At 39.0% G+C, this 21,457-nt stretch overlaps 1 protein-coding gene across 2 annotated transcripts; it reads left to right on the top strand.

Annotated features, from left to right (window-relative positions):
- On the top strand, window positions 1-18,805 carry CKAP2 (cytoskeleton associated protein 2). 2 transcript variants are annotated; one of them, XM_032314977.1, is made up of 9 exons: window positions 1-171; window positions 1,138-1,219; window positions 8,966-9,041; window positions 9,157-10,019; window positions 10,484-10,688; window positions 12,192-12,362; window positions 14,109-14,178; window positions 16,092-16,338; window positions 17,292-18,805. In XM_032314977.1, the coding sequence occupies exons 1-9, from the start codon at window positions 102-104 to the stop codon at window positions 17,545-17,547; spliced, it is 2,040 nt and encodes a 679-aa protein (XP_032170868.1). In that variant the 5' UTR covers window positions 1-101; the 3' UTR covers window positions 17,548-18,805. The 2 variants fall into 2 exon arrangements, with proteins under 2 accessions (XP_032170868.1, XP_032170867.1); XM_032314976.1 differs by having other exon boundaries at window positions 8,963-9,041.
- Window positions 18,806-21,457: the final 2,652 nt, after the last annotated feature.

The following is a 21,457-nucleotide window of genomic DNA, read 5'->3' as shown; positions in this document are numbered from 1 at the left end:
CGCCTTCTACCGCCGGGCGGGCGGCGTGCTGTGTGCCGCGGCCTTGGCTTGCGCAGTCCGGGACTGTCAGAGGTGAGACGCGGCCCCCTTCGGTAGCGGCCATGAGCACCCCAGCCGTGCCTCAGGACCTGCAGCTGCCCCCGAGCCAGAGGGCTCAGCCCGCGTTCAGAGGTGAGGGTCGCGGTGCCTGGAGCGGTGCGACCCCCAGGTGCCTCGTTTGCCCGAGGGGACGGGGGTAGGGGGTTGACCGTGGGGGAGGGGGTCGCTCGGATATAGCCGCCAGGACCTCGAGTCCGCCGACCAGCTTCAGCCCCTACCCGTTGTGTGAGAAGCCTGGGCAGATCGCTCGGCCTCTCACAGCCTCATTCTCAGCAGGAGCGAAATGGACAACCAGAGCGGTGCCCTGTCCGTGGTGTTAGTGTGCGGGGCTGAGCGCTTCACGTGCGGTGGTTACTGGCCGGGCGTGACCCTCTGGTGGCGGAGATGGGCCAGGCGTGGACGAGTCCGTTTAGCGAGGGAGGCTGCGAGGCACTCCTGCCAGCCCCCGGGGGTTGGGGACTCGGGACCTGCGGGGGGCGGGGCCGCGCCCAGCTCGAGGGCCGAATGCGCTTGCGCAGGGCGCTCCTGCGGGCTGTGTGGGGAGCTAGTTTTGGGGAGAGGTGGGATTGCGTTGTCGGATGCTTCAAATTTAACGCAATCGGCTTTATATCCAGGGTGGACTGGGTCTTCAGAAATAATATTGTTAGTTCTTGGTCCTGCACATGGGAGTACAGAGGAAAGAAACTGAGACCCAAGCCAGTTCTGATAAATTAGAACTTGGAGTCTAGTGTCTCGACTCTGCTGTTCAGTGTCTTAAAGCTTGGCTTTCAGTAACCGTAAGTTGAAAATGATGTCCTCCAGATTTTTCACTTTCAGACAAAAGAGAATGTGATTCTTGTGCAATGGTTGTAGGGACCTTTTATAGTAACGATCTCTTAAAAATGGGATTATTTTTCAAAGTCAGTACTGAATTGGGAAATTTTCTGTTGTGTTTAAAGTCTGATCTCTAGAAGAACATTTTTTGAAGATGTTCATTTAGTGAATATTTATTTGCTGTTATTGTAACAAATGTTGACTTGTTGCTTTTTTGTTGTTTAGAACAAAGAAGACAAAAACTCAAGGAACATATATTAAAAAGAAAAACTTTTTTTGCATACAAACAGGAAAATCACATACCCAGGTGAGGTCAAAATTTCTCGTTTCAGATCGATAAAATTGTATCAGAGCTGTCTAATAAAAATGTGATGGGAGTCACAGTTGTACTGTAATTTAAAATTTTCGGCGTGTCTGGGTGCCTCGGTGGGTTCAAGCACCCTGCTCTTGATTTTGGCTCAGGTCAGATCTTAGGGTGCTGGGATTGATCCCCGCTTCCAGCTCCCCTCTCATCGGGGAGTCTGCATGTCTCCCTCTCCCTGGCCCTTCCCTAGTTGGCTCTTTAATAAATGAATCTTAAATAAATGAATCTTAATTTTTTTTTTTCCTAGGGGTACATGGGTGGCTTGGGTTCAGGGTCATGATCCCAGGGTCCTGGGGTTGAGCCAGGCATCTGGCTGCCTGCTCAGCGGGAAGTCTGCTTCTTCCTATCCTCTGCTTGTATTCTCTTCTTGCTGTCTCTCTCAAATAAATAAATGAAATCTTTTTTTTTTTTTTTAAGTTTTATGTATTTGACAGAGACAGACACAGTGAGAGAGGGAACACAAGCAGGGAGAGGGAGAAGCAGGCTTCCTGCTGAGCAGGGAGCCCCATGCGGGGCTTTAATCCAGGACTCTGGGATCATGACCTGAGTCCAGGGCAGACATCTAACAACTGAGCCACCCAGGCGCCCCTAAATGAAATCTTAAAAAAAATTCTAGTTGCCATTTTGGGGAAGTTTTTATTTATATATATACATATTATGTATAGTTAGTGAACATACAGTATATCAATAGTTTTTGATATAATTATTTATATTTAAAAATATCTATATTATTTGTTTATCTGAGAGAGATAGAGAGCACCAGCAGGGGGATGGGTGGAGGGAGAGGGGCAAGCGGACTTCCTGCTGAGCTTGGAACCTGTGGTAGGACTCAATCCCAGGACTCTGAGATAATAATCTGAGCTTAACCGACTGGGCCACCCATGTGCCCCCTGAAAATTGTTTTTAAAAGATGAATTGTAATAACATTTAGTCCAATATACCCCATGATATAATTTCAACATGTAATTCTTAAAAGTTATTGAGACATTTTATATCCTTTTTTGGTACTGTGTTTTCAAAATCTTGGTATGTATTTTACACTTTCACACATTAATTTGGACTAACCACATTTCAAGTGCTCAGTAGCCTTACCTTCTTGGATAGCACAGCATTGCTTCCTGTGTAAATTAATTCATACTCTAAGATGAAACAATTAATTTTAAAAACAAAGTGCTTGTATATATCAAAATATTGACTTATGATTTATGCAGTGCTACAAAGGTCAGTCTTAATTTAGTAAGGTTTTTACTGTGTGTGTGGGAGAAAGGGGGGCGGGGCATGAATGGTTATTCTTTGAGAGGTTACTCTCCTTAGATGTTTAGAGATCCATTGTTATTTTGTTAAAATTTAAAAACAAATAGCATATGGTTGTGGCTGGAAGGAAGCCCCATGAAAGTATATAAAGCAGAAGATCAGATGCCCCCTCTAGAGCTAACTGTTAGTCACATCCTTTAGACTCTTTCTGGCATTCTAAGAGCATTGGCTTTAGAGTGTTAAGGGCTGGACTCCAAGTCTGGCACTACGACTGTGTAACCTCAGGGGAGTTAACCTGGCTTCTTTGAGTCCATTTATTTATACTAAAATGAGATAGTAATGTGTGGTTCTTGGGGATCAGATGAGATAGTGAATGCATTGTACTATGCCTGGTATATAGAGAGAGCCCAACAAGCAGTAGCTATTATTTCACGATCTCTCAGTGGCTTTATACACAGAGCACTGGTTCTTGAGTTACTCTTACTCCTGGTTTCTTTAGTTTCTCCAAAGAGTTATTGCTATATTTTGTCTTTGCAAATGCTTCATACCCTTCCTTGTGGTTGAGAGTGGTCAGATGGTGCTTATATTTAGGAGGTACAGGTGATAGGGCTTGCTGATGGGTTAGGTATGGATGGGATGTGAAAGAAAGAGTGCCCTTTAAGAGGACCCTGAATGTTCCAGATTAAGAGTGACCGCTCAATCCAATACCTGATCCTTATACTATGTCCTACTGTGGAGGGGGAAATGTTAGAAAAGACATTATTAGGTCAGTTTTCAACTAGAATATAAATAATAGATTAAGGGGTATGTCAAGTTGAATTTGATAACTAATGTAGTTATGTAAGAGAACGTCACTATTTTTAGGAAATAAACATGGAAGCTTTTAGGGTTTAAAGGTAATCATGTATATATCTTAACTTTAAAGGTTCAGGAAGAAAAAATTGCATGTACTCCACACCTACACATGTTCAGAAACACTGCAAATGATAATGCAAGTGGAATAAAAGGTTAACACCATGCAGATCTGTGTAAAAAGTATGGGAATATACTTTGAACTATTTGTAATTTTGCAACTTTGAGTTTGACATTATTTCCAAATTTTAAAAATTCTTTTTAATTTTACATTAATAGCTTACTTTAAGTGCTTTACATTTTCTTTTACAAATCCTGCATTTCTTCATTTAAAACAGAAAGTGATCCTAAATTTTTTTTTGAATAACTGAGTGCATAGTGGTATCATATGTCTAGAAGGGAAAGACGGAGGGAGGAATGGGGGAATCAGGAACTTGTTTTGGCCGTGCTCAGTTTGAGGTACAAACAGGACATCCAAGTGGAAATGCCAAATAGTTACGTCTGAAAGGCTGGGTTGAGATTGAGACCAGAGATTTAAACTTGGGAATTATCAGTTTGTAGATGATATTTATTTAAAACTTTGAGGTAGCATAAGATTACTAGAGAACGAATAAAGAGAATAGTAATTCAAGTAAGAGCATAATTCTCAACTACTTATTTGAATAAGGAATTCATCTGGGCCATGGAATTTATAATACTTTTATACACACTGAGAAGATAAGAAAATTCTGAAATTCTTCTGGCTTTACCAAGAAATCTCACAAGTACTATATTTATTCCTTTCAAAAAACAGATGTCATCTTAAATATTGTTATTTGAGCAACAAATTGTTAAATAGACAACTAATCAGAGTTTTAGCTTTTCAAAATTAAATCATTCTATTTTACAGTCTCTAGGGTGGGTATTTTAAGATTCCTTTGTTTAGATAACTCTTGTGAGGGCAGTTTTATCATAACAAGACAGAATGGGACAGAACATATTTTCATATAACTCTCCTATACTGGATAAGTGAATAAGGTAGATTCTCCATATCCTGAAATTTTATAAGCTAGCAGTTGAAAGGTCAGCAATTTCAAGACTAAGTACTAGAATTCTGTTAGCACAGACAGACAAGGATGAGATCCTGAGAAGTATAAAACTAAAATAAGCAGAAGAAAAATTTAAAATTTATTCATTTTTTTAAAAGATTTTTATTTTTTTGAGAGAGAAAGTGAGCAAGATCAAGAGCACAAACTGTGGGGGGGTGGGGGGTGGGGGCAAGAGGCAGAGGGAGAAGCACACTCCCCATTGAGCAGGAAGCCCAACATGGGGCTTGATCCCAGGACCCTGTGATCATGCCCTGAGCCAAAGGCAGATGCTTAACTGACTGAGCCACTTAGGTGTCCCCAGAAATTTTTAAAACTGAAATGCAGCTTTGAGCCCTAGCTCAGAGGTTAGGAAGAAGATAGACCTAATCGAAGTGGACCAGCTGAGGAGGAAAGGTAGAAGAAGTGGTGATCCATAGACAAGCGAGGAAAGTGTCGAAGGAAAGAAGAATGTCTGCCTGTGTCAAATGCTGCTTAGGTTCAGTAAGGGGAAAACGGAATTGCCCCATGAGTTGTAGAAACACGGAAGCAGATGACATGAGGAGGCTCCAGTGGAGTGTTGAGGATACGCTCCTAATAGGCGTGGGCTGGGGAGAGAATGGAATGTGACAACATGGAGACAGTGTGTATAAATACAGGCTTTTGAGGAGTTTGGGTGTAAAACAAAGAGAAATGAGGCAGGAGCTGAAAGGGGGAACGCTAGGTTTAAGGCTTTTAACATGAGATAAAATAGATTGTGTTTATATGCTGATGGGAGTGATGTGTAGTAGAGGGGAAAGTTAATGATGCAGAAGAAAGAGCAAATCAAAGAACAAAGATCCTGAGTGGGCAAGTGGGAGAGCACAAATGGAGAGTCTGCCCATGGGTCAGCATGGTGTCAGTTCATGCATAGACAGGAAGGAAGGCAGAATATCTGGGGACAGAGGCAGATAGGCTGGCAGGCTTCGGTGGGAGAAAGAAGGGCTAATTCTTGTTAAGATTCCTTCTGATTTTCTCTGAGGTAACATCATAGTATGCTGTACGCCCAGGTATAATACAGGGGGTCTGATTAGTTAAGGTGCCACATCGGGAGGACCTGACAGGTTGACCCTGAGCACTGTCTCCCACCCCACACCTGGTTGCAGACCAGTGAACCGTCAGAGGAGTATTTGCCTCAGGTAGTGAATGCAGGGGCTTAAACTGGGGAGACATTGCTCTGTTCAGTGATGCGTATTGACTCTTCTCTGCCATCATACAAAATGGCTAGTACAAGCTATGTCCTAGTTCTTCCCCTTGTCCAAGCAGACTGAGCAAACAGATGGGAAAAGCAATATAACCCAGATTGTTGATTATAGAGATAAGTTTTGTTCATTCTAAAATAGACACTTTGTTTTCTTTTTTTTTACATTTTAGCATCTTTGAACTGGGAATCTGTCTTAGATTCAATGGCGTGTCTAATTGAGCCTGTTTTTCTTTTCTTAATGTAATACAGATTGTTATAATGACTTGTTAAGAGAATCTCATGGCCTGTCCAAACCAGTATATATCTGTTCAAGGAGTGAACAGATATAACAATTTATATTATTGAGGTATATTATAAAACTCAATATAGATTGGGCTGTGAGTGTGTAAGGAAATTTTTAGATTTCTTTTGGGAAGGCTATTTTTTTTCTTTTATTCTTTTTATTTAAATTATAGGGGACCTATAATATTATATTAGTTTTATCTGTACATCATAATGATTTGACAATTGTAAACATTAAATACTTTCCAAAAGCATGTGTAGTTACTTTCTGTCACCATACAAAGTTACTATATTATTGACTGTATTCCCTATGCTATACTTTTTCATCCCCACGACTTACTTATTTTATAACTAGAAGTTGGTACTTCTTAACTCCCTTCACCTGTTTCATTCTCCCACCCCCTCACTGCCTTCCTCTCAGGCAAAGATCAGTTCTCTGTATTTGAGTCTGTTTCTATTGTTTTTGTTTTTGTTTTTAAGATTCCACATAGAAGTAAAATCATATGGTGTTTGTCTTTCTCCAGTTGTCTTTTTTTTTTAAGATTTTATTTATTTATTTGACAGACAGAGATTACAAGTAGACAGAGAGGCAGGCAGAGAGAGAGAGAGAGAGAGGAGGAAGCAGGTTCCCTGCCAAGCAGAGAGCCCGATGTGGGGCTCGATCCCAGGACCCTGAGACCATGACCTGAGCCAAAGGCAGAGGCTTTAACCCACTGAGCCACCCAAGTGCCCCTCCAGTTGTCTTATTTCTCTTGGCAGAATACCCTCCAGGTCCATCCAGGTTGTCACAAATGGCAAGATTTCATTATTTTTTATGGCTGAGTAATACTCCATTGTGTATATATGCCACATCTTCTTCTTCTTCTTCTTCTTCTTTTTTTTTTTTTTAAGATTTTATTTATTTATTTGACAAGAGAGATGGAAAGTACAAGTAGGCAGAGCGGTAGGCAAAGGGAGACGGAGAAGCAGGCTCCCTGCCAAGCAGGGAGCCTGATGTGGGGCTCAATCCCAGGACTCTGGGATCTATGATCTGAGCCAAAGGCAGCCGCTCACCTGACTGAGCCATGCAGGCACCCCTATACCACATCTTCTTTATCCATTAATTTATCAATGGACACTTAGGTTACTTCTGTATCTTGGCTATTATAAATAATGCTGCAATAAACACAGGAGTGGATATATCTTTTGATTTACTGTTTTCATTTTCTTCACGTAAATACCCAGAAGAGAAAGTATTGGACCATCTGGTATTTCTATTTCCAATTTTTTAAAAAATATTTTATTTATTTATTTGACAGAGATCACAAGTAGGTAGAGAGGCAGGCAGAGAGAGAGGAGGAAGCAGGCTCCCCACTGAGCACAGAGCCCGATGCGGGGCTCAATCTCAGAACCCTGGGATCACGACCTGAGCTGAAGGCAGAGGCCCCGACCCACTGAGCCACCCAGGCGCCCCTTTATTTCCAATTTTTTGAGGACCCTCTATATTATTTTCCACTGACTACACCAATTTATATTTTCAGTGCACAGGGGCTCCTTTTTCTCTATATATATCTTTGCCAACACTTGTTATTTTTTTGTTTCTTTAATACTAGCCATTCTCAGGGCACTTTTGTGGCTCAATTGGTTAAACATTTGACTCTTGATTTCAGCTCAGATCATGATCCCAGTGTCGTGAGATTGAGCTCCACTTCCAGCTCTGCACTCAGCAAGGAGTCTGCTTGAGATTCTCTCTCTCTCTCTCTCTCTCTCTCTTTACCCCACCCCCTTCATGTTCATGCATGTGCACTCTCTCTCAAAATCAAAAAGAAATCCTAGCCATTCTGACTGGTGTGAGGTTATATCTCATTGTGGTTTTGATTTACATTCTCCTGATGATTAGTGATGTTGAGCATCTTTACATGAATTTGTTGGCCATCTGTATGTGTTTGGAAAAATGTCTGTATAAGTCCTCTGCCCACTTTTTAATTGGGTTTTCTTCATGTTGAGTTGTCAGAGTTCTTTATGAATTTTGGAAATTAACCCCTTATCAGATATGTTATTTATAAATAACTTCTATCATTTAGTAGATTGCCTTTTTTTTTTTTTTTTTTTTTTTTAGAGTGTGTGTGTGTGTGTTTATGTGAGTGAAAGAGAGCCAGTTGGGGCAGGGGGAGAAAGAGAATCTTCTGCAGGTGCCACACCTAGTACAGAACCCAACGCAGGGCTGGCGGGGGCGGGACTGGCTCCATCTCACAATCCCAAAATCATGACCTGAGCTGTAATCAAGAGTTGGAGGCTTAACTGACTGAGCCACCCAGGTGCCCCACCTTTTCATTTGTTGATGGTTTTCTTGTGCAAAGGCTCTTTAGCTCGATGTAGTCCCCGTTATTTTTACTTTTGTTTCCTTTGCCTGAGGGGAGACTCCCAGCAAAATATGACTAAGGCTGATGTCCAGGAGTTTACTGCCTCTATTTTCTTATAGAAGTTTTATGGTTTCAGGTCTTATATTTAGATTTTTAATGCATTTTGAGTTTATTTTTGTGTATGATGTAAGAAATAAGTCCAGTTTAATTCTTTTCCTTGACGCTGTCCAGTTTTCCTCAAACCACTTACTTGAAGAGGGCCTATATTTAAAAAATTTTCACTGTACGTCCTTTACTAAGTACTTAAAACTAACCAAAGAAAATGTTGCTTAATAAAGATTTTGAGGACTTATTTGAGTGACTAGGAAGAATGTTTTGGAATGAGATTATCAAGTGTTCACATATTCTGTGTAGGGGAGTTGTTAAGATTTTTAAGAAAATATCTTTAAATTCCTCAGCTATCTTCTTTATACTGTTAAGTCCACCCTGTAATAAAGAAAAAGGACACATAAACCTCAGCTCCATTCTGGCCTCAATTTAAAATTACAAAATCAGATGATTGTTAATATTCTTCCATCCCTACCCCGCAAAGCAAAAACTTCCTTGATACATGGTTAAACTTTTTTTTTCCTTTTTTTATTTCTTAAAGTAGTAGAGACCAGAAAGTGATGAACTCTGAGGGCCAGGTCCACGAAGAGACAAAAGTTCTGAAATTTGAAACAAAAATGGTAAGATATGGATTATAGCCCTCCTAAATTGTCCTTTCCCCTCCCCCTTTCTCCTTCCTAAACTCTTAAAGAAATGAGTTCTGAAAGACTTATTTGTCTGAAATCACTCTTTTAGGCTGGTAAAGAAAATGTCAGTAGACCTCCTGGGAACAAAAATCATATAACAACTGGAAAAAATTGTAGTCCTTTAAGACCTTCTAATGAATCAACCAATTCAACAATAGCAACTGACACACATAATTTTGAGGATAATAATCAAATGAGACAGTCCGTACCAATTAAAGATGACCCTCAAAGTCAACACATGACATTAAGCCAAGTGTTTCATCTTAAAAACAACAATAAAAAGAAACAGGTATCCACAGAAAAACCAAAGCAAGATGCTAACACGTCCAAGAAGCTTGTGCTTGGGTCTTACCGTGGCCAAATTGTTCAGTCTAAGATTAATTCATTTAGAAAGCCCCTGCCAGTCAGAGATGAGAGTTCTGCAACAACGAAGAAACCTACAGCCACTGTCCCTAAAGCCCCAGAGCCTCTGCCTGCAGATACCCGAGGTGCGACGGTGAGAAGTAATAGAGCCCTGAACACAGTGACCACCACTAAATTTGGGAGCACAGCATCTCAGGACAGACAGCTGGGGCGGCCTCCTATCAGAAGTCACCGAGACAGCGCCCAGGACGCTGTGAAACAGGGCTTTGGGAGAACCACCGCCAACGTTACAATCCGGAAAGGGCCTCGGGAGAAAGAATTACTGCGCTCAAACACGGTTTCATCTAGTGCCAAAACCGGTGCTCAGGATGTAGAGAGAAGGAAGACACTGGCAAGAAGCCTGACCTCTGAAACTGTAACCAGGCCTGCTTTGTCTTCTAACACCAAACTGGTACAGAAATCAAAAAGCATTGACCCCCGCAGACACACTATAGCAAAAGCAACTCTTGATAGGTCGGCCCGGCCCAAAGAAACAGCAGAAGAGAGAAAGTAAGTTGATTTCATTTTATAGGCTTAGTTTTCAGTAGAGTGCCACTTGTGCATGCGGCTTATAATCTCCAAGAAGGTACTAGAATTTGTGTGTGTGTGTGTGTGTGTGTGTGTAATATCCTCTGTTGTAGGCAGATTTATCCAGTGGTGGAGTAAATTTATCCAGTGGTGGAGCAGAGGTGACCTAAACTACTGTGCTTAAGTGTGTTTCATTAGTTTGCTGTAATCTGAGATACTTAATACAGTTGGGAAATGTCTTATAACCTCTCCATTTAAAAACACAGTCTTGGGGTGTTTGAGCATGTAATGAACATTGATTTCTTTTTCTTTGAACTTGGGAACTTAATGTGTGGGCCTGGGGTGTGGAACTGCTTAACGACCTGAGTTATTTTTTAACTTCTCTGTCTGGCAGAATTCTACCATCAGTAGCACAGGTAACGCTTATATCCTGCTTCTAACTGTAGAGCTCGTCTGAGCGAGTGGAGAGCTGGCAAAAGAAAAGTGCTGAAAAGGCCTCCTAGCGCAGTGGTTACCCAGCCTGAGCCTGGAGGGCAGAATGAAAACTCGGTCGGGTCCTTTTGGACAACCATGGTAGAAGAAGATGAACAAAGATTATTTACTGAAAAAGTAAACAAGACATTTTCAGAATGCTTAAACTTGATTAATGAGGTACAGTCCTTATATTTGTGTAGTAGTTTATAGTTTGTAAATTATCTTATAAATGTTCTCTTACTAAATTACCTTGTCACTCTTTTGACTACGTAATGTGTTAGTGGTGTTACGTAGACTCAGTGTTTTTTGTGAGATTCTCTTTAGGCTTTAATGGACTGCATTTTCATTGAGGACATATAAATGTATCAAAGGGATAACTAGGTTTTTTACTTGATTTTTTTTTTAAATTTATAAATATGGTATTCCTCTAAGATGTTAATATAGAATGGGCTGGGGTGGATATTCACTCTGATACTTCTATTTTTTACATTCCTTCAGCATATTCACACATTATTTTTTCTACTCATTACATATTTTATCAAAGACTAGCAACCTAAATTAGTGGGTCATTATCACAGATTAAATTCAAGTTAACTAAAGTATTTGCAAACAAAATTCCATTAATTGAAACCAACATCATCATGATCTTAAACTTATTGTAGAGTTTCACTGTTTGGACCAAAACCCTACAGAGTATAATAACTTCAGAATGTTTCCTTTATTTCCTGACTACTTTTTAAATCTTGATTTGGTCACCCAAGGTGTCTAAGATCCATAACAAGACTGAATATGGAGAGTATGATTTCAGACCTTACTCTGGTCTTCATGAGTGTCTGTAAGCTTTTTGTGATTTTTAAAGACCAGTGAAAATTAGGACCAGAGTTTTCCTGATTATATTCTTATTTTTGCTCAGCTGGGGTTTGTCACTGATTCTGTGGAAGTTCTCTGTGTTACCATCTATATATAGCTCTTAACTTACTTCAACGATTACAGATTCATTTTAACCTTAATATCAAGAACTGACAAAGACTGTTTTTATTTTTTTTTTAAAGATTTTATTTATTTATTTGACAGAGAGAGATCACAAGTAGGCAGAGAGGCAGGCAGAGAGAGAGAGAGGAGGAAGCAGGCTCCCTGCTGAGCAGAGAGCCCGATGCGGGACTCGATCCCAGGACTCTGAGATCATGACCTGAGCCGAAGGCAGCGGCTTAACCCACTGAGCCACCCAGGCGCCCCCAAAGACTGTTTTTAAAAACCTGCAAGCTATTCCCCCCACATAAACATTTGGTAGTTTCAAAATTCCAAATCAAATATTAAATGGAATCCCACAATGTATTAAAGGATAATTGTCAAGACAAAGTAAAGTGTTAGTCATTTGTGTGTGTGTGTTAGTCATTTTTGCCTAATATTTTTCTCAACTAGTATTTCATTGTTTTCATACTTTGTACTCATGACTAATAGGCTTTTTACTACCCATTCAGAGTAAGTTGGAGTAAGGAAAAGAATACTGAATATTCTTATGAATAATTTTCTGTCACCTTTTCTTTTCTTATCATTGATTTTGATAGTACACTTACTTATAGCAAGTGTATATAGCAAGATATAGATCTTATAGTACACTTACTTAATTGTTCATAGTTCAAAGGCTAAAGGATGTCACTTCACTTCTTGCTGTTTTAGGGATGCCCAAAAGAAGAAATATTGGTCATACTGAATGACCTGATTAAAAATATTCCAGATGCCAAAAAACTTGTTAAATATTGGATATGCCTTGTACGTATTGAACCACTCACAAGTCCTATTGAAAATATTATCACAATCTATGAGAAAGCTATTTTGGCAGGAGCTCAGGTAAGATTAAAACTTACCGATCTTTACTAATACAGCGTAAAGGATTCAGAGCTATTTTGGAGCACATCACAACATAACTTGATAAAATTGTGGTTCCATATGTAGTAGTAATGAATGTTTAAAGGCCACAGTGATCGCATGTTATAAAAGCTGTTTCTCAACATTCTAAAACTTGCTCATGAACTAGTGATAATCAGACCTTCGAAGACGGATATACACTGAAATGTACATTTAATTAAACTTGCTGTAAGAAATATTTTAGCATGTGTCATTTTGCATATTTTCTAGTTAAGAAATCTGGGAAATTGAATTTTTAATATTAAAATTTGTTTAACAAATATAAAGCAAATAGAATTAAATTAACTTTTAAAATGTTAGCAGGTTCTGTGGCTATGTGAAAGAAGTCTTTCACTTGAAGAGCATTTCTTAATGAATGCTCTTACATGTTCTCACATTTTTATGCCATATGTTTGGTCCTGCCCATGCATAGAAAATGGCAGTAAACTAGTTTCTCTGACATACTAGCGCCATAGTGGTTTGATACCACACCTCTCCCCTCTTCCTACTCTATTGGTACAAAAGGCTCTGAGTTTAGAATAAATTGTATCTCTAGGTTTTTCAGTTTGGCTGGGTTTTTTGTTTTTATGGGCAAATATTTCTAAAATGTGTTTCCTTTTGACTAAGTTTCCTAAAAATGGATTTTGGAGATTATTTACAGAGAGAGTTTTAAAAAATTCCTTTCTTTAGCCTTTCTTTAAGAAAGGTCTACTCACTTTAGTCTCAGCAAAGCCAGCAGATGCTACTTGACCTTGCACTTGAATCATAAATACTCAGCAGATATTCTCTCAAAGGCTATTATGTATAAAACAGTTTGTTGAAGGGTGATTATATTTGACAGAATCCCACTTGAAAGGGGGTGAGGAGGCTCTGACTACATGAACCAGAAGGGACATTACTTAAGGTGGCTTAAGGCAGAATAGCTAGGATGCATGCCAGAGGCAAGGACTCATATGGACAGCAGGATGTAAAGAGAGAAATTTGACATGGCAGCAGAAAGTGGAAAGCAAGGATTAAAATTAGCCAAGAAAATTGAATGCAGGTTGAGTGAGTAGTTCAGAACTATGTTCTAGAACTAAGAATATGAGCCAGAACTTGCCTTTTATATAATATCTTGAATATGTTGCATTAGTAATCATGGTAGTACAAAAGAACATAGTAAGTGCTTCCATGTTCTGGCATATAGTGGACACAAAGTAAACTGTTGACTTTGAATGAGTGAAATGTTAGGCTGGTCAACCTTGAGCTGTTCAGAGATGCATTTAATAACATGTGAAAAAAAAAAGCATAACCATGGACTTGAATGTAGGAGAAAAAGAGTAAACTTTATATTAAATTTACTTTAAATTAATATTATCAGCTCTTTGATATTGTTGGCTTGCTACTTGTCCATTAATTTTGTTTATATAAGACAAATAGTTAAAAGAATTACCAGAGGCTTAAGAAAAAATTGCGGGGAGAATTTTAATCTGATAATTCTACCCCTTGTATTCATTTTTATTCTATAAATTGGAAAGAGAGTCATTTACAAACATTCAAGTGTCAAAATAAGTATTCTGAGAAAAGACACATGATTTGCCTCTTTTTAAAGTATGAAATCTAATCACTGCTTTAAATATTTTTGGCTTGAATAACCTAGTTAATGTCTGAAAATATAAAAATTATATTTTCTTCATTAAAAAAATTAAGCCTATTGAAGAGATGCGACATGCAATTGCAGATATTTTAACAATGAAGAGTCAAGAGAAAGTGAAATATGGTAAGTTTTTAATTTTCTTCAAGTAAATTGTGATTTTATTAAATTTGAATTATTTTTCTTTTATCTTTTTAAATTTGTAGAATGTTTCTCTCCTCTTATGTCTCCTCTTATACCTCTGAGATTGAGGGGCCTTATATAGTATAAGAATTTTTAATTAGGATGTCTGGTTCAAGGGTGCCTGGGTGGCTCAGTTAGTTAGACAGCTGCCTTTGGCTCAGGTCATGATCTCGGGGTCCTGAGATCAGGTCCCACATTGGACCCCCTGCTCAGCGGGGAGCCTGCTTCTCCCTCTGTCACCGTCCCTCCCCCCTGCTCATGCATGCGCTCCCTCTCTCTAGCAAATAAATAAATCTTAGGAAAAATAAAAAAAGATGTTTGGTTCAAAACCCAAATTTATCATTGAGTGTTTTTGAAAGTTACCTTACTTCTCTAGGCCTTAATTCCCTGTGTTAAAAATGAGGCAGTTTGATTAGATGATCTCTAAAATTTTACCTATTAATTCTATCATCTGTTCTATGCTCTAGAGAAGCTCATTCAAGAATTCTCTTTGCTAGGGCTAGTAGATAGAGGGAAGAGATTCAGTAGCTGTCAGGTATATGAAATGTAAACATTTTCTAGATTCAGATATATCCTATAACTGAAACATCTCTTGGTGCAAATCTCTAATAATTGCCTAATAGTCAAATCTAGAGATCTTTTCAGCTTGCTGGATTTTTCAAGATGTCTCAAGTATTTCACATCAAGCATATTGTATTTTGAACTCATTGTCTTCCCTCATTGCTTCCTCATACCATCCTCTGTTCCTCCCAAAAAAGAAAAGGAAAAAAAGAAACTCCTCTGTCATTGAAGATGCATAAGCAAGAAATGTTATGGGGTGCCTGAGTGGCTCAGTGGGTTAAGCTTCTGCCTTCAGCTCAGGTCATGGTCTCAGGGTCCTGGGATCGATCCCCACATCGGGCTCTCTGCTCAGCAGGGAGCCTGCTTCCCCCTCTCTCTGCCTGCCTCTCTGCCTACTGTGATTTCTCTCTGTCAAATAAATTAAAAAAATCTAAAAAAAGAAAAGAAATGTTATGAGAGATGCCCTCGGTATACCTGCACACTCATTCTGATGTGCACATACATTCATTAAGTCCTAACTTAGAAATAACTCATAAACCTGCCTTCTTGCTGATGCCTACCTCTCTCCCACCTTGCCTAGAGACAACCTCATTTGTCTTCTTATCATTACAGATCATTCCTTTTCATTCCTTGCCATTCTAAACCATCCTTTATAGTGGTCAAATCTGATTATATCTGTTTCTCCAGTGAAGAATTTTTTTTAACCAAACTTCCTGCATGTAAAGTTCATTGTAATCCAGCCCTTCCTACCTATTATCACCTCCTCCCCACATATATTACCCTAAATTCTAGGCACTCTGGCCTGTTAATGTTGTCTTAATAGGTCATTTCCTTTTAAGCTTTATAACCAAGATTATCTTCCTTGGTCTTATCAAGTACTCGTTTATCAAGTCCCAGCCTGAATGTCATTTGTGAAGCTTTCCCTAGCTCTCTACCTGTCCCTCAAGCGAAGGTAGTTGTTCCATTTTATGGGTTCCTATAACCCTTTGTTCTTACCTCAACTTTATAGAATTTTTCTCGCTTTCATTATTTTCAATCATGTCTTTTCCATGGAATGTGAACTTAAAACAGGGATGATTTCAATCTTCTATCTGTATCTACAATCCCAACCCACAGGTGATAGTGAATATTTGTTAATAGTCGTCAGCAGTATTGGCTTAGGAAAAGTAACGGGTAGGAGATGGCAGTTTGGTTCTTCTATTTTGAAAATCTGACCAACTATGAATAACTTTAATGTCTTCTGATTTTCTTTTTAACTTTGACCAAAACCTTAATCTATAAATGTATTTCCATAGGAGAAAATGTTGAGGCTTCTGCAACTAAGGAATACATTCAAGAAGTCGACAATGAAGATATGGGTGTTAATCTAGAGTCAGGAAGATCAGAAATGGAAAAGAAAAATAGAAATGTGGTATTTCAAGATTGTGAAAAAGAGGAAGATGACAAAAAAGATCCAACCAATGATGTTAAAACCCCCAGTACAGAGACCAGGGGGAGTTGCTTAATCAAATATAACGTGTCTACTACACCATACCTACAAAGGTAAACTTTCAAAATGTAATGTGCTGTGATTGGTTTTTATGTTTAAGAATAATAAATATGGTATCTAAAAATCTTTAGCTTCCAACTGAGAATGGTTTCAAACAAATCAATATCATTGGGACACTTCACCTGTGTGTGTGTGTGTGTGTGTGTGTGTGTGTGTGTGTGTGAGAGAGAGAGAGAGAGACAGTGAGACAGAGAGAGAGAGAGAGAGCGCATAAAAGTTGGGGAGAAGGGGCAGAGGAGAGAAGAGAATCTTAAGCAGACTCCGTACCCAGTGTGGAGCCCTGTCACAGGGCTCAATCTCACAACCCTGATATCATGACCTGAGCTGAAATCAAGAGTTGGATGCTTAACTGACTGAGCCACCCAGGCACCCCTGGACACTTTACCTTTTAAATACTGTATTTGGGGGCACCTGGTTGGCTCAGTCGGTTAAGCATCTGCCTTTGACTCGGGTCATGTTACCAGGGCCCTGGGATCAAGTTCTGCATTGGGCTCCCTGCTCAGCGTGGAGCCTGCTTCTCCCTCTCCTTTCCGCTCATGCTCTCTCTCTCACGACCTCTGATACTATCTCCACCCCTCTCTCTCAAATAAATAAAATCTTAAAATTCGCGTATTTGCTTTGCTTTTACCCAAAGTATTGCCATTTTGTAAAAGAAATCTTTGACATCATTTTATTTAATGTCCGTATGTTATTGTTAATAGTAGGTTATGGAATTGAGCAACTAGCCAATTGTACAGATATTCAAGAATCTACTTTGTACAAACTGTGACAACAAATAAAGAAAACAAGGAGTTCCTAACTACAAGAGCTCTCAGTACCTCTTTTTCTATAAGGCAGGCAATCACATAGTTTTAACTTATAATCTCTAGGATGATAAATGTCATAAAAGAACAAATTGAAAATGTTAATATTTTTTAACTCTGGGAATAATTTTGTGTCTTTTTAGTGTAAAAAAGAAGATACAGTTTGATAACACAGATACTACATTTAAGGAGCTAAAGTTTCTAACACCAGTTAGACGTTCTCGACGTATTCACGAGAAGACTTCTAAACTGCCAGATATGTTAAAAGACCATTACCCATGTGTGTCTTCATTGGAGCAGCTAACAGAGTTGGGAGGTGAAACCGATGCTTTTGTGTGCCGTCCTAATGCTGCGCTCTGCCCGATGTACTCAGAGACTGGAACAGCACAAGAGAAATAAAGTGATGATCAGCAACGGGGCTTCTGTTGTTCCTGGGGTCTTTTGTTGGCTTCTTGTGGTTTTGTATGTCTACTGGGAGTTGGCCAAGTACCTAAGTATTCGTCGCAGTAAGCTCTTTTACTGATGTTCACCTTGTAGCAGGAATTGCCTTCAGTGTAACAGAAAGCTAATCCTACCTTGTCAATCTCAGCAGAGGGAGTTTCTAATAAAGATAGATTTTGTCAAGTAGTTTACTATGTTTCTTGAATAGAGACAGGTTTGATCATAATATTGGCTTGTTTACTTTCAATAGTCTTAACTTGTTAGTCATTAAATATAGGTAATGCTGTGGCAGAAAGGGTGTTCAAGATAAGATTTCTATATTTGCGTGTTCTTAAAATTCACATGTTCTTAAAATTTATAATACACCTGCCAGCTTTTAACAGAATACTGACTTTTTTTTTTTGCCTTTCCTTAATTCTGGATCAGTAGGAAAGTCAGTAATTGCAATGTAGTGCGACCCCCTGCAAAAGTGAAGACATTGGAAGACTTAGCTTGCGTTTTCACCCAGTTCTTGTTACCTGGACTGCTGTGGTCTGTCTTGCTTTGGCTCTTTCCCCCATCAATGCTAGTGAGTCTGTGGTCACTGTTGGTTTCTTTTTTATTGTAGCTGAGGTCACCACAAATGATAATTCACTAAATGCCCCATTTCTAAGAGGAAATGCTTTGCATTAAAAAAGAAAATGTGCCAAATGCAGTAGGTATTTGAAACTTTAAATCTGAGTTTCTTTAGTTCCTTTTGTAACTTGGCTGTCTAAAATGTTAAAACTTTAGCTTTCCTCATTTCATTTGATACAGTTGTAGACATTAGAATGGAATTAGAAAAGGAATATATAACGTCATTCTAATTTAGGTAGTATTTCTAAAATAACTAATATAAAATATAATAAAAACTTTACTATTAAGTCATGTCCCTTGAACCATGATAGTTATATACAGTAAACAGTTTCTTCTCCCCACACATTAAATATCACCCCTTAAATTGTTTTATAAGTCTCCAGACTAATACTTAAATACATCCTCTACCAATCTAGTTTCAAAGATTCGATAGTTTTAAAACTGCGTGTGATATAAATGTGCTTGAAAATCAGTCTTGTGTTCACTCATTCTCCATTTGTATAATAGCACCTATCTTTGTTCTATTATGTTCTAAAGAGGAGTCTTATTCTTTTATAAACTGTGTTCCTAATATTTATAAATAAATATATCGGTATAGCAATGTTTCAGTGACATTTATTTATTTCAACAAATATGAAATGCAGTTTAACTACAGTGAATAAATTTGAACCTTGCTTTTAGAATATATTATAGTTGGATTTGACTTGGGGTTTTTAATACTTAAATATGTGCTTCAAGATATATTTCCTTTTGAAAAATTTATCAATTTATCTAAAGGTTTACCTTAATTTTTATCTTAATTTTTTTCATACTTCGTATGAGTGGTACAATATATGCCATTTTGAAATAAACTTCAAGCTGGCTTATACTCTTGGCTTTAACGTGAGTATACTGTGTTGTTCATTTGGCCATACAGAGTAGCTTGAAATGCCTCAGTGAGAGGGAACTGGAGATAAACCATTCTGTTTGGAAGTTTCATAGAGTGCTTCTCTGCCCCCCCCCCCCGCCCCCTGCCCCCCCAGCTGTGAGGCAAATCCATCTTCTCAAATAATCCTAATGCTACCCTTTACAGACATAGGTCTTGCTCCTTTCTGGGTGCTTAAGAACATTTATCAAGTGTCTGACCTAGGTTTGTTCCAAGCTAAATATCTCCAAGCATGTAATCTATGGTACATGAGCTTTGAAGTCCAGCAGATCTACATTCAAAACTTCAGCTCCTACTTTCCCTTAAAAGGTATGCGACTGTGAAGTTAGTTGAACCTCATCTTTGGAGGGGGGTGGGTAAAGTGGAGATAATCCTCTTGTTTTTGTGTCATAATTACTGGCTATGCCTCTGGTTAATAGGACAGAATGGGCACCTGACCCAACCTGGACTGTCAGACCTTTCCATAGGTATTTGGGAATCAAGATGGGGTCTTTTCTATGTAGTTAGACCTGAAATATGTAAAAATGAGGTACTGGGTGACCACATGAAGGTTGGGGAGCAAAGGTCACCAGTAAACCGAATGATGAAGTAACTATCCAGGCAAAAGCAAAGAAACACCTGCCTGGGGTTTTCTCTAGCTCATCACTTCTATACCTAAGCATGTTCTTGGTAAATCCAAATACAGGTAAAACACAATTTTTCTACTCCAACCACACTACCCTTCTTAAATGTTACCAATATTAGTACAGTAACCGCCCCAATTTTTTTTCATGTATTTAACACATACTTAATATAAACATGTATGTATGTGTAGATTTTGTAGGTTCTGTTTTGCTTTGTTGTTCATAAATGGCACCATATACTTCATGTATGGTTCTACAACGTGTCTTTTTTCTAATTTATTTTATATACATATATAAAATAAGGAACTTTTCATTGACCTAGATCAATGTAACATTAAGACTACATGGGAGCTTTTTAAGTCAGTCAGCTTTTCACACTGTTTACCACGGCAAGCAACATGTATTACTGCAGGATAGTGGTTAAGAATCAGACTTGCGTCCTACTGCCTGGTTTCTAATACCAGTTCTACCACTGACTAGCTGTGGGACCTGAGGCAAATAGCCTCTTGTGCCTTAGAGATAATTATACCTTTTGGGTTGTTGTGGAGTTGATAGCTAATATTTATCTAGTCCTACTCTTACGTACTTCACATGTACTGACTGACTTAAAACAGTGCCTAGTACCTTGTATATGTAATCTGTAGTAATATTCTATTTCCAGTCACTACCCATTTCGGAACCTCCCCTGGCTGAGAACCACACCTTGGCAATAGCTAGAGGGGGTAGGGTTCAGATCTGTTCTATTTCCTCCTCCAGTCTGTGCTTGCTGATGGTTAATGGTTGATTTTGTCATCTCCAAAAAGATACATTGGAATCTTAAGCCCAGTACTTTTAGGATGTGACCTTATTTGGAAATAGGGTCATTGCAGATGCAATTAATTGAGATGAATTCAGGCTGGTCCTAATTTAGGCAGGTTCCTAATCCAATAGGACTGGGAAGATGATGTGAAGAGAGGGAGAAGACAGCATTCTACAAGCCCAAGGGATAGGCCCAGAATAGGTCCCTCTCTGAGTCCTCAGCTCAAGAATCCTGCTGACAGCCTTATTTTGGACTTCTAGGCTCTAGAACCCTGAGAGGATATGCTTCTCTTGTTCAAGCCCCTTGGTTTGTGATACTTTGTTAGGGCAGCCCTAGCAAACTAACACACTCACGCAACAAGATAAAAAGTCCTTTTCATGACTATAGGCATTGGGCAGGGGGGAAAAAAAAAAGAGTTGGGTGTTTTTATGACTTTTGCCCCTGTGCTGTCATGAATATAAAGTGGTTGGAGTTTGTGCCTGTGGCCAAGCAGCAGGCCCATTAGTTCATGGAAACGGAAGTTGTAGCAGCATTCTGGGCATAGACGTGTAGTAGTTTTGGTTTTGTTCCTTTTTTTTTTTTTTTTTAAGATTTTATTTATTTATTTAACAGAGATCACAAGTAGAGAGGCAGGCAGAGAGGAGGAAGCAGGCTCCGCGCTGAGCAGACAGCTTGATGCAGGGCTTGATCCCCTGGGATCAAGCTTTAACCCACTGAGCCACCCAGGCGCCACTGTTTTTGTTTCTTTAATTGAAACAAAGCAGAGCAGAGATCGCAAATGTTGGGCCATTCAGAAAGAAGATGATACTCCAGAGATCCTGCTCTTATCACTACATTTACAGATTAATCACATATTAACTCTGCCATGTCATGCTGAACACGCTCAGCACTTACAAGTACAACCAG

Source organism: Mustela erminea, chromosome 15 (assembly GCF_009829155.1).
Source record: "Mustela erminea isolate mMusErm1 chromosome 15, mMusErm1.Pri, whole genome shotgun sequence".
Lineage (NCBI taxonomy): Eukaryota > Metazoa > Chordata > Mammalia > Carnivora > Mustelidae > Mustela > Mustela erminea.
The sequence above is the reverse complement of the archived record's forward strand: the minus strand, read 5'-3'. Positions and strand labels throughout refer to the sequence as shown.